We start from the raw sequence: 14,346 nt of genomic DNA on the forward strand, positions 1-14,346 counted from the left end.
CGGTAAGCTTAATAATGTAAAATGCGAAAGCTGAAATGAAGCGCGCAATCTGCTTTATCTCCTAACATATTGCAAGTATTTAATTAAAAAGTAGCTACAAATATTCAAATATATTCAAAACGTCAAATATATTCAAAACGTTTCCAAATACCCCGATATATACGGTATACCGCCCAACCCTAGTTCTTTGGAACACTACATTTGCTAAACCTTTTGTATCATTCTGGGAACTGGAATAGCACACACACGAGATGGTGCATCAATGTCTTACAGAGGCAGTGATTACTTACCAGGACTCCCTGAAAAACAGTTGTAATTTTTACGGAGTGGACAATCCTGGTTAAATACATAAAATGAGTAAGTTCACTAGGAAAATAAATCAAATATGAGCTGAGTATTAATGACGTCCCGGGCTTGTCAAATGTAGAATGGCTCGTGAGATTCTTCCTTCTCGAGAGGAGAGGCCCACTGACCATGCTCCAGTAATCAGCTCTTGTTTGTACACAAACACACACAAATACATACACTGCAATTACACACACAGCTACCGCAGGTACTAATGAGGCCTAATGAATGAGAGGTTAATTTGTGCCCTCGGTTATTCTGAACCCTCCCCCTTCATCCCTTCCTCCCGTGTCGGCTGAGCTGTTGCTAACTGTGTTTCTAGGGCTGCGTCCCAAATGCCACCCTTTATATTCCCTTTGTAGTGCACTACTTTTGACCAGGGCCCATTTTGATTTGTGACGCAGCCTAGCTCTCTCTTCTTCCTAGGGAGGTAATACGTTGACCTTCCTGTTGTTGCAGACAGCTGCTCTCCTGTGGCATCACTTCACATGAAATAATTAACAAAAAGATTAAGCAATTGGCTGGCTGTAAAAATCACAGCTTTCCTGACAGTTTATTTTCCTGATAATATCTCACCTATTCAAATAATATCTCATTTTTTGGCCATTGTCAGTCACTGATGTCATTTGTCAGTAATTTGATGCTCTGTTGATACTCTCATTCAAAGATAGTGTCATAGGCTAACATTAAAGGGAAAGTGCGCGATTTTGGCAACCTAAGCCCTTTTCTACTTACCCAGTCAGATGAATTCAGGGATACAATTTTTATGTCTCTGCGTACAGTTTGAAGGAAGCTGAAGGTGGTTTTGCGAGCCAACGCTAAAGCTATGAATGGAAGTCTACCAGTAGACTAACGCTAGTAAGCATTGGGTCGCAAAACTACCTCCAACTTCCTTCAAACTGTACGCAGAGACATCAAAATGGTATCCCTGAATTCATCTGACTCGGAGTAAATAGAAGAAGTGAATTTGCCAAAATCGCGCACTATCCCTTTAATCTTGATTAGTTGTTGATATTGGTCTGATTCTGAATGGTTTCTGTTCTGTTGGGCCCCCCCAGGTACTGAGCAGTACAGTACCTACACTGGCTATGCAGAGAGCTACCTATGGGACGGCAAACATCAGGACAAGACCCCAAGGTGCTTACTTTCTGATCAGACTGTTTTTAAAATACACTCTACATATTTAAGGGATTTCGCTCTGAAGTTGTTTACAATATTGATTAACCAATTACCAAGAGCATGATTTAATGACTTTTTCCTCCCACTGTGCCTCTGCATTGCTTGCTCTTTGTTTGTTTTTTTAGACTGGTTATCTGTAAAGCACTTTTGTGACTACTGCTGATGTAAAAAGGGCTTTATAAAATACATTTGAATGATTTGCCCTAACCCTGTCGTCCACAGAGACTCCTGGCAGAGGAGGTGCACAGAGATCGTAGCGATGGACGCTCTGAAGTTCAGGAACATCCTCGAACAGTTTCACCCTGATAAAATGAACAGAGAACTGAATAAGGTGAGTAGTGGTTACTTGATAAGATGAGCATAGTTCGTGGCTGGAGATTTCATGCACACCATTCAGTAAAAAAAAGAAAATGGATAATGAATACAAAACGCCCATTCATGATGTAACCATTTGGCAACTTATAAAATGAACATGGTCGTCTTGTTGGGTTGGGGTCAATGACGTATATATAAACCCCTGGATTGCTGATGCTATGTATTGGCCAATGAGAGGCTTTGAAGCCACCGGGCGGCCATATTGGTTCTCCCCAGCAGGAGCAGTCCTCCATAGGAATGAATGGAATTCTACAGTATTGCAATTAAATGTTTCAACAACAAATTTACATGTATTTAAGTATTTTGTTGTTGTAGTGGGGACAGAAGCATTACTACTCTCTACAAGTTCTACTTAAGGAACATTTTTGTATATATATATATATATATATATATATATATATATATATATATATATATATATATATATATTTGTATTTCTTAGTTTAGCTCATATAATATAATTTAAAAGTATGCATTAGGGTGTCTGTAATGGAATAAACATGGGAAAAATGAATATAGACATTAATAAATGTTTGCTAATTTATAAAAAATAAAATAAAAAAATAAAAAATATTTTACATAAGTATTCAGACCCTCAGTACTTTGTTAAAGCACCTTTGGCAGCGATTACAGCCTCGAGTCTTCTTGGGTATGACGCTATAAGCTTGGCACGCCTGTATTTGGGGAGTTTCTCCCATTCTTCTCTGCAGATCCTCTCAAGCTCTGTCAGGTTGGATGGGGAGCGTCACTGCACAGCTATTTTCAGGTCTCTCCAGAGATGTTCGATCGGGTTCAAGTCCGGGCTCTGGCTGGGCCTCTCAAGGACATTCAGAGACTTGTACCAAAGCCACTCTTGCGTTGTCTTGGCTGTGTGCTTAGGGTCGTTGTCCTGTTGGAAGGTGAACCTTTGCCCCAGTCTGAGGTCCTGAGCGCTCTGGAGCAGGTTTTCATCAAGGATCTCTCTGTACTTTGCTCTGTTCATCTTTCCCTCGATCCTGACTAGTTTCTCAGTCCCTGCAGCTGAAAAACATCCCCACAGCATGATGCTGCCACCACCATGCTTCACCGTAGGGATTGTGCCAGGTTTCCTCCAGATGTGAGGCTTGGCATTCAGGCCAATGAGTTCAATCTTGGTTTCATCAGACCAGAGAATCTTGTTTCTCATGGTCTGAGAGTCCTGTAGGTGCCTTTTGGCAAACTCCAAGCGGGCTGTCATGTGCCTTTTACTGAGGAGTGGCTTCTGTCTGGCCACTCTACCATAAAGGCCTGATTGGTGGAGTGCTGCAGAGATGGTTGTCCTTCTGGAAGGTTCTCCCATCTCCACAGAGGGACTAAGGAGCTCTGTCAGAGTGACCATCGGGTTCTTGGTCACCTCCCTGACCAATGCCCTTCTCCCCTGATTGCTCAGTTTGGCCGGGCGGCCAGCTCTAGGAAGAGTCTTGGTTGTTCCAAACTTCTTCCATTTAAGAATGATGGAGGCCACTGTGTTCGTGGGGACCTTTAAATGCTGCAGACATTTTTTGGTATCCTTCTGCAAATCTGTGCCTTGACACAATCCTGTCTCGGAGCTCTACGGACAATTCCTTCGACCTCATGGCTTGGTTTTTGCTCTGACATGGGACCTTATATAGACAGGTGTGTGCCTTTTCCAAATCATGTCCAATCAATTGAATTTACCACAGGTGGACTCCAATCAAGTTGTAGAAACATCTCAAGGATGATCAATGGAAACAGGATGCACCTGAGCTCAATTTCGAGTCTCATAGCAAAGGGTCGGAAAACTTAATGTAAATAAGGTATTTCTGTTTATTATTTTGAATACATTTGCAAAGATTTCTAAAAATCTGTTTTCGCTTCGTCATTACGGGGTATTGTGTTTAGATTTAGGGAAAAAATGTATTTAATCCATTTTAGAATAATGTCGTAACGTAACAAAATGTGGAAAAAGTCAAGGGGTCTGAATAATTTCCGAAGGCACTCTAGATATATTCTTGGCTACGTCCTTGGGAATCACCCATTCTCTGCTTCTCATATCTGGAGTGCTTCTGCTTTAAGTAAAATTTGTCGTCCGTTGTACTGTAGACACAAATATGAACATATCTGTAATATTAATGACGGTGGAAGTAAGGAGGGCGTTAGTCTACAGCTATCGCTGTTTGATGTTAAGCTTTGATCTTCCATCCGTGTGTGTGTGTGTGTGTGTGTGTGTGTGTGTGTGTGTGTCGTTCCTTTAAAATGATTATATGCATCAGTGAGAACCTTAATTGGCATTTAAGTTGAAATTAGCCTTGTCACGTTGATTTAATAGCTTTAGTGTCGAGCCATTGCATACAATCAGACAAAGACAACACAATGATCTCATAGTCACTGCTGCCAAATGTAACGTCATCTGAAATGACTAACGTGTACTCTTCCTCTGAGGTAAACATTGGAGTTGGTTTAAGAATGGAAGATGCCATCTTGAGTGATGAAATGTTTAGCTAGTTAATTAAGGCTATCATGTCCCATTATGATCTGCTATTTTATGCATTAGTTGATCCAAATCAAGTTTATTTAACCTTTTGTTTAACCAGGTAAGTTATTGAGAACACATTCTTTTTTTACAATAGCAACCTGACAATGGTGGTAGATTACATCAGAATACTTCAGGTATCCATTTCTTCACATAATATTATCTGATAGTAATTGACAAAGTGAAATTAAAAGACATTACGTTGATGTTGTGAAGTCTCACTTCAGGAAGAAAGAAAAAAAGCTGACCGTTCTAACAGGAGGTGAAAAATAACCCGAACATGGAGAGCAATTCTGTTTGCAGGGTTGTTTAAGAAACTGCCCAATCTGCCCTTTTAAACCCTAGAATTTACCACTGGACAGAGGGGGGGTACATCCCAAATGGCACCCTATTCCCTATATAGTGCACTACTTTTGACCAGGGCCCATAGTGCACTATGTAGGGAAATGGGTGCCATTTGGGACACGACGGGGGAGGAGCCGTACTCAGCATTCATTCTCACTTAAGTCACCTTAATTCCCAAGTGAAAATGGATGTCCAGAGCCCCTTGCGTATATATCCATCATTTAATTTGCTGAGGTGCCTCGTGTCAATGTTAGAAGACACCTGTCTTGTCAAGTCAATCCATATCAAAATCCCTTCCAGATGTGAATGGGGCGTAGGTCGGATAGGTGTAATTGGCAGTTCTACGACGTGTAAATGAAATCAAGCTCTAATATGTGTGAACTGTGAAGTTGTTAAATGATCATTTTAAAAATGCATGGTTAATACTCAGGCCAACCGGATCTTTCCTCAGGGCTTTTTTTTACGCACGCAGCATGCATTACATTGAATAATGTGCCAAGCTTTAGGACCGGCACGCAGCATGCATTGAATTTAATAATGTGCCAAGCTTTAGGCCCGGCAGGCAGCATGCATTACATTGTTATGTTATATATTTTCCATTTACGTGTGTTAATGTATAGGACCATACTAGAGTTCTCATGATTACGTTATGGAACTTACCAGAGATATGGAACTGCACTGAACAGAGATGTGGAACTGCACTAAACAGAGATGTGGAACTGCACTGAACAGAGATGTGGAACTGCACTAAACAGAGATGTGGAACTGCACTAAACAGAGATGTGGAACTGCACTAAACAGAGATGTGGAACTGCACTAAACAGAGATGTGGAACTGCACTAAACAGAGATGTGGAACTGCACTAAACAGAGATGTGGAACTGCACTAAACAGAGATGTGGAACTGCACTAAACAGAGATGTGGAACTGCACTAAACAGAGATGTGGAACTGCACTAAACAGAGATGTGGAACTGCACTAAACAGAGATGTGGAACTGCACTAAACAGAGATGTGGAACTGCACTAAACAGAGATGTGGAACTGCACTAAACAGAGATGTGGAACTGCACTGAACAGAGATGTGGAACTGCACTAAACAGTGATCAGAGGAGCCCTAAGGCTTCCTTCTGGCTTTAGTGTAGTTTAATGAGATCTCATCGTATTACTACTTACTGGTACCCAGCCAGGGCCTGCCCTAGTCTGATGACTTGACATACTGTCACATCAGTATTCTCACATCAGCATTGACCAACTGACGACTCAGTTTATTTCTCACCAGTGCAATTTACATGATCCCCCATGTCTGAGAAATGTGGTTGCTCTTTTTTGTGTTTTGTTTTGTATATCTTCCAAATCTTTCTCTCTCTCCCCCCTCCCCTCCTTTAGGCATACTGTGGCTTCTCCCGCCCGGGGGAGAGGAGTGAGGATCTCTCTGCGGTTGCTACGGGGAACTGGGGCTGTGGAGTGTTCGGGGGAGACGCTAGGTTTAAAGGTAAGCTTGGGGCAGCATAGCACTTACTCAAAATGGCTGATGTTACATTTACATTTGAGTCATTTAGTAGACACTCTTTTCCACTTCTTTTGGTGGACTGAATATGTGCCAGGACTCATTTTCTGTTCCGGCCCAAGTTTAAACTCTGCTCTTATCCAGGGCAACTTGCAATAGGTGCCTTTAACTAAATTAGGTTAAAAAAAATAAACACAACCACATATCACCATTTTTGCTATAAAACCTTATTCGAAAAACACATTTTAAAGAATTTAACATTTAACATACTTCTGCGTCGTCGCGGTCCAAAGTGGACAGGGTTAGAGAAGAGTATAGGAGAGAGTATGATTTGAACCTCCAGTGGACTGTACTGTTGAGTATAGGAGAGAAGGAGTATGATTTGAACCTCCAGTGGACTGTACTGTTGAGTATAGAAGAGAAAGAGTATGATTTGAACCTCCAGTCCTGACATGAGTCCCAAATGGCACCCTGTTCCCTATAATATAGTGCACTACTTTTGACCAGATCCCTATGGGCCCTGGCCAAAAGTAGTGCACTAAAAGTAGGGAATAAGGTACCATTTGGAACGCATTGCAGTTAGTATGGCCTGTCCCCTCTCTCGTTAGCCTTGGCTGTGGAATACATTCATTTACTTAATGCCTATTTGTCTGCCCACTTATTGATCAAATGACAACGTTGATATTTTTCATTAACAGTGGAATTGATCGCATGCCCCAGCCCACCCATCCATTATGGACCTAGGGGCAATTCCACGATAACGGAATTACGCTGAGACTCCCGATTTTTCACTTTAAAATGTATGCCAAACAAAAAAAAAACATTGATTTCAAAGTTTAACAAACCATACAAACCCTATGCACAATGACTACTTTGAACAATTGACACAGTAAAAAATATTAAATAAAGGTTTACTGGAAAAGATGTGCAGATGCAAAGTTTGGTAACAGAATTACGGTAAAATCTCCCTCAATTGTATTTTGCCACCAAACGTTGTATCTGCACAGTTCTTCCTGTATATTTGTTTTTTTGTAAAAAGCGAATAGTTTAATTGTTCAAGGTGTTCCATTGTTTGTAAAACTTTGAAATCAGTGGTTTTCGTTTGGTATACATTTGAAAGTAAAACAAATCGGGACTCTGTGTAATTCAAGTACATTTCCATGGTAACGATCCCATTAGTGTTCCTACACCACTGTCTATAGGCAGAGGGGCTCATAGGAGGACACCGCCAGACTCCTGCGCTACCGCTAACAGTTAGCACCCAGTGGTGCTTTAAGACTAAATACACTGGCTGAAACCAGCTCAGAGTTTTAATGGCTGTGATAGGAGAAAACTGAATATGGATCAACAACATTGTAGTTACTCTAAACTACTAACCAAAATGACAGAGGGGAAAAGAAGGAAGCCTGTACAGAATACAAATATTCCAAAACATGCATCTTGTTTGCACTAAAGTAAAACTGGAAAACAATGTGGCAAAGAAATTAACGTCATGTCCTGAATAAAAAAAAGTGTTATGTTTGGGGAAAATACATCACAACACATCACTGAGTACCACTCTTTATATTTTCGAGCATGGTGGTGGCTGCATCATGTTATGGGTATGCTTGTCATCGGCAAGGACTAGGGAGTTTTTTAGGATAAAAATAAACAGAACAGAGCTATAAGCACAGACAAAATCCTAGAGGAAGCCTGTCTGTCTGCTTTCCACCAGACACTGGGAGACCAATTCACCTTCCAGCAGGACAATAACCTAAAACACAAGGTCAAATATACACTGGAGTTGCTTACCAAGAAGACATTGAATGTTTCTGAGTGGCCTAGTCACAGTTTTGACATAAATCGGCTTGAAAACGTTAGGAACACCTGCTCTTTCCATGACAGACTGACCAGGTGAATCCAGGTGAAAGATATGATCCCTTATTGATGTCACTTGTTAAATCCACTTCAATCAGTGTAGATGAAGATGAGGAGACAGGTTAAAGAAGGATTTTTAAGCCTTGAGACAATTGAGACATGGATTGTGTATGTGTGCCATTCAGAGGGTGAATGGGCAAGACAAAATATTGAAGTTCCTTTGAACGAGGGGTATGGTAGTAGGTGCCAGGCGCACCGGTTTGTGTCAAGAACTGCAACGCTGCTGGGTTCTTCACGCTCAACAGTTTCCCGTGTGTATCAAGAATGGTCCCCCACCCAAAGGACATCCAGCCAACTTGACACAACTGTGGGAAGCATTGGAGTCAACATGGACCAGCATTCCTGTGGATCGCTTTCGACACCTCGTAGAGTCCATGCCCCGACGAATTGAGGCTGTTCTGAGGGCAAAAGGGGGGGGGGGGGGTGCAATTCAATGTTAGGAAGGTGTTCCTAATGTTTGGTATACTCAGTATATCCAGTGCCTTCGGAAAGTATTCATACCCCTTGACTTATTCCACATGTTGTTGTGTTACAGCCTGAATTCAAAATGGATTCGATTTTGTATTTATTTATCTGAACCAGTTAGTTAATTAGCTTAACGCCGGTCCAGAACCAGTTAGTTAATTAGCCTAGCATCGGTCCAGAACCTGTTAGTTAATTAGCCTAGCATTGGTCCAGAACCAGTTAGTTAATTAGCCTAGCGCCGGTCCAGAACCAGTTAGTTAATTAGCCTAGCGCCGGTCCAGAACCAGTTAGTTAATTAGCCTAGCGCCGGTCCAGAACCAGTTAGTTAATTAGCCTAGCGCCGGTCCAGAACCAGTTAGTTAATTAGCCTAGCGTCGGTCCAAAACCAGTTAGTTAATTAGCCTAGCGCCGGTCCAGAACCAGTTAGTTAATTAGCCAAGCGCCGGTCCAGAACCTGTTAGTTAATTAGCCTAGCATTGGTCCAGAACCAGTTAGTTAATTAGCCTAGCGTCGGTCCAGAACCAGTTAGTTAATTAGCCTAGCGCCGGTCCAGAACCAGTTAGTTAATTAGCCTAGCGCCGGTCCAGAACCAGTTAGTTAATCAGCCTAGCGCCGGTCCAGAGCCAGGCAGGCAGGACCCCTGTCTCTATGAAGTCAACTGGCAGTTTTCTTAGCCCACTGTCTTCTTAATGGCATGCCTCTGGGGAGAACAGACACTTAATATAGCCCAGTGTTCCCCTCTGTTTACTTGGTTTTGCTCTCAAATAGCTCCATCCATGCTTTTAATTGTGGGACAAGTTGGAAGAGTGATGACAACATGAAAAAGGAGGAACTGAAAGTCTGTGAAAAGAGAAGCCTCAGCCCCCAGCGTTGCAGATGTTTATTCAGCAGTGTTCGTAGCTCGTTACTGTTGCCTCTCTGTCCCGGTTGCTTTATTAATCAGCAGACTTTATTTCCAGACTCTTTATGAAATATTCACAAGGTTCTGGGGCCAGAACCTGCCTTCCCCTGCTCACACGGTGACTAAGTCTGGCTCCTCAGTGGGGGGACTGGGTATTCATTCATTTCTTAATTCATTCTGAGTCCTGGTGTGAAATATGACAGTTTAAATTGCTCTGGCTGAATCTGGTTGTGTTGTCGCAGTCTTCAGCGTGTTTACTCTAGGATCCTGGTATCCTGTCTTGTACTGTATCTGAAGAAAGCATCGGCCCTGTATAGACGGTTTCTCTCTCCCTTCCTCTCCCTCTCTCTCCATCTCCCCCCATCTCCCCACTCCCTCCAGCTCTGCTCCAGATTCTGGCAGCCTCTGAGGCGGGCCGAGACGTGGCCTATTTCACCTTTGGTGACAGCGCCCTGATGAAAGACGTCTACGAAATGCACTACTTCCTCACACAGAGACACGTCAGCGTCGGTAAGGCACATACAATCTCCCTCTCCACAATGTGTACTACCATGTCCCTAACCCTTCACACAGAGACACGTCAGCGTCGGTAAGGCACATACAATCTCCCTCTCCACAATGTGTACTACCATGTCCCTAACCCTTCACACAGAGACACGTCAGCGTCGGTAAGGCACATCTTCTTCTCCATGTGTAGGCTACTCCCATGGCTCTCTCTATACCAGGCCTGTTCAATTTCAGTCCTGGAGGGCAGAAACACTTCTGGGTTTTGTTTGTACCTGGTAGTTAATTGCACTCACTTAATACTGAAATGCATTTGATGATTTAAGACGCGTCTCCCTCTACCATATCTACTGTACTCCCCTGGCTCACATCAGATCTCCCTCTACCATATCTACTGTACTCCCCTGGCTCACATCAGATCTCCCTCTACCATATCTACTGTACTCCCCTGGCTCACATCAGATCTCCCTCTACCATATCTACTGTACTCCCCTGGCTCACATCAGATCTCCCTCTACCATATCTACTGTACTCCCCTGGCTCACATCAGATCTCCCTCTACCATATCTACTGTATTCCCCCTGGCTCACATCAGATCTCCCTCTACCATATCTACTGTACTCCCCTGGCTCACATCAGATCTCCCTCTACCATATCTACTGTACTCCCCTGGCTCACATCAGATCTCCCTCTACCATATCTACTGTACTCCCCTGGCTCACATCAGATCTCCCTCTACCATATCTACTGTACTCCCCTGGCTCACATCAGATCTCCCTCTACCATATCTACTGTACTCCCCTGGCTCACATCAGATCTCCCTCTACCATATCTACTGTACTCCCCTGGCTCACATCAGATCTCCCTCTACCATATCTACTGTACTCCCCTGGCTCACATCAGATCTCCCTCTACCATATCTACTGTACTCCCCTGGCTCACATCAGATCTCCCTCTACCATATCTACTGTACTCCCCTGGCTCACATCAGATCTCCCTCTACCATATCTACTGTACTCCCCTGGCTCACATCAGATCTCCCTCTACAATGTACAGTGGGGGAAAAAAGTATTTAGTCAGCCACCAATTGTGCAAGTTCTCCCACTTAAAAAGATGAGAGAGGCCTGTAATTTTCATCATAGGTACACGTCAACTATGACAGACAAAATGAGAGAGAAAAAATCCTGTCGCTGGGCAACACGGACTTTCAACTCCCTCCAAAGATTTTCTATGGGGTTGAGATCTGGAGACTGGCTAGGCCACTCCAGGACCTTGAAATGCTTCTTACGAAGCCACTCCTTTGTTGCCCGGGCGGTGTGTTTGGGATCATTGTCATGCTGAAAGACCCAGCCACGTTTCATCTTCAATGCCCTTGCTGATGGAAGGAGATTTTCACTCAAAATCTCACGATACATGGCCCCATTCATTCTTTCCTTTACACGGATCAGTCGTCCTGGTCCCTTTGCAGAAAAACAGCCCCAAAGCATGATGTTTCCACCCCCATGCTTCACAGTAGGTATGGTGTTCTTTGGATGCAACTCAGCATTCTTTGTCCTCCAAACACGACGAGTTGAGTTTTTACCAAAAAGTTCTATTTTGGTTTCATCTGACCATATGACATTCTCCCAATCCTCTTCTGGATCATCCAAATGCATTCTAGCAAACTTCAGACGGGCCTGGACATGTACTGGCTTAAGCAGGGGGACACGTCTGGCACTGCAGGATTTGAGTCCCTGGCGGCGTAGTGTGTTACTGATGGTAGGCTTTGTTACTTTGGTCCCAGCTCTCTGCAGGTCATTCACTAGGTCCCCCCGTGTGGTTCTGGGATTTTTGCTCACCGTTCTTGTGATCATTTTGAACCCACGGGGTGAGATCTTGCGTGGAACCCCAGATCGAGGGACATTATCAGTGGTCTTGTATGTCTTCCATTTCCTAATAATTGCTCCCACAGTTGACTTCTTCAAACCAAGCTGCTTACCTATTGCAGATTCAGTCTTCCCAGCCTGGTGCAGGTCTACAATTTTGTTTCTGGTGTCCTTTGACAGCTCTTTGGTCTTGGCCATAGTGGAGTTTGGAGTGTGACTGTTTGAGGTTGTGGACAGGTGTCTTTTATACTGATAACGAGTTCAAACACGGTGCCATTAATACAGGTAACGAGTGGAGGACAGAGGAGCCTCTTAAAGAAGAAGTTACAGGTCTGTGAGAGCCAGAAATCTTGCTTGTTTGTAGGTGACCAAATACTTATTTTCCACCATAATTTGCAAATAAATTCATTAAAAATCCTACAATGTGATTTTCTGGATTTTTTTTCTCAATTTGTCTGTCATAGTTGACGTGTACCTATGATGAAAATTACAGGCCTCTCTCATATTTTTAAGTGGGAGAACTTGCACAATTGGTGGCTGACTAAATACTTTTTTTCCTCACTGTACAACACTGTCTAGTGTTCTATAGTTCTATACATACAACACTGTCTAGTGTTCTATAGTTCTATACATACAACACTGTCTAGTGTTCTATACATACAACACTGTCTAGTGTTCTATAGTTCTATACATACAACACTGTCTAGTGTTCTATACATACAACACTGTCTAGTGTTCTATAGTTCTATACATACAACACTGTCTAGTGTTCTATAGTTCTATACATACAACACTGTCTAGTGTTCTATAGTTCTATACATACAACACTGTCTAGTATTCTATAGTTCTATACATACAACACTGTCTAGTGTTCTATAGTTCTATACATACAACACTGTCTAGTGTTCTATACATACAACACTCTCTAGTGTTCTATACATACAACACTGTCTAGTGTACTATAGTTCTATACATACAACACTGTCTGGTGTTCTATAGTTCTATACATACAACACTGTCTGGTGTTCTATAGTTCTATACATACAACACTGAAATGTATTGGAGTATTTTGCACATTGCAAAGGCATACACCTAACTATATTGGTTATAGAATTATGTATTTTTGGTAAACAATTTGTTGTATTAAATCACAACCTGTAAAATCAGGAAGAATTACAATACCATTTGTCAGCGTTTGCCCTCTATTCCTGATTCTCTGCTGTGGTTGTTTGGTGAATGAATGATGTATCTAACGTGGTCTCTGTTTCTGTCTCCATAGGGGCTCTGTACAGTTTCCTGTGTCAGTACTACAGTTCAGTGTGTCAGAGCTGCTTCACACGCTGTCCTGACGTCAGCCTCTATTCCTTCATCTACCAGGAGGTCAGCTCTGTCTCCCCCTAGACCAGACACACACACACACACACACACACAGGTCGGCTCCCCCTAGACACCACATCGCACGCACACACCACACGCAGCCCCCCTCCATCTACTGGTAGCTAATGCATAATTGGATAGAGCTTCGATGTGTTGCGATTGTGATTTGGGAAGGTAAAGCAAAGATTGCCATCCATCTTGTGAGTGTGTCATGTGTCTTTTTTTCTTTTTTTTTTACACCCACACATATCCACACTAAATTAATCAGCTGTCAGAAGTCCAGTAAAGGGAAAGAATGAATAGCAGTTATTAGAGAGGAGAGAGCTCAGAGAAATAAAAATATTTTTTACATTGATCTTCAGTCTTTGGCTAGTTACTCTGTTCTGCACTGGAGAGAAGATGTGTCACTATGTGGGAATGATCACTTAAACGTGTGTGCCGTGATCATTTCTTTCAAATATTTCAGATTATCATGGCCCTAGCCACGGGCCTCCATTAAGTGGATATATTATTTTGTATTTTTTGTGCCACATGCAGGAAATAATGTGAACAAGTGTACTTAATGACACCCTGTTCTATAATTTGATTAGATTTTCAACTCTTAAGTAGTAGTCTCAGACTCTAGGAAAAGTGATTCACTAAGGTAATGCTGTATGCCTCAACATCTTGAAACATTGAAAAGTGAGAAATTGGTTTTGAAATGTTTTGTGTGATTATGGATTTGTTTTAATAATTAATAAAAAGATGTAACTCGTTATATACGAATATTGTTTTTTTTTTTTCTTCCGTTCGTAATATGATCCTAAGCACCAATATTGAATATAACATCTGCCTGCACTGTCTTTCAAATGTCCTTTTTCAGACCTCAATTATTCACAGAAACAATGATGCAGGTTAAAATAAAACCATACCTTAACCTGCACCATCAGTCATTGAGGTTGTTAAAATGAAACCATACCTTAACCCCCTAGAGTTGATTGACGCACCAGTGTGTCAATCTAAGTAACATAATACAAAAATCCCTATCAAAATCTGTCAGTTTAAGCTGGAGATA

General features: G+C 42.3%; 1 protein-coding gene across 2 annotated transcripts in view; it reads left to right on the top strand.

Moving 5' to 3' along the window:
- Positions 1-13,391, top strand: part of LOC121547758 (poly(ADP-ribose) glycohydrolase) — a 96,262-nt gene extending 82,871 nt beyond the window's left edge. For both annotated transcript variants that reach the window (XM_041859177.2, XM_041859176.2), the window contains exons 14-18: positions 1,404-1,482; positions 1,747-1,855; positions 6,143-6,248; positions 9,928-10,056; positions 13,195-13,391. In XM_041859177.2, the coding sequence (XP_041715111.2) occupies positions 1,404-1,482; positions 1,747-1,855; positions 6,143-6,248; positions 9,928-10,056; positions 13,195-13,316 (545 nt within the window). In that variant the 3' untranslated portion in view covers positions 13,317-13,391. The remainder of the gene's footprint in view (positions 1-1,403; positions 1,483-1,746; positions 1,856-6,142; positions 6,249-9,927; positions 10,057-13,194) is intronic.
- The last annotated feature ends 955 nt before the right edge of the window (positions 13,392-14,346 follow it).

The sequence above is a fragment of the Coregonus clupeaformis genome, chromosome 31, assembly GCF_020615455.1.
Source record: "Coregonus clupeaformis isolate EN_2021a chromosome 31, ASM2061545v1, whole genome shotgun sequence".
Lineage (NCBI taxonomy): Eukaryota > Metazoa > Chordata > Actinopteri > Salmoniformes > Salmonidae > Coregonus > Coregonus clupeaformis.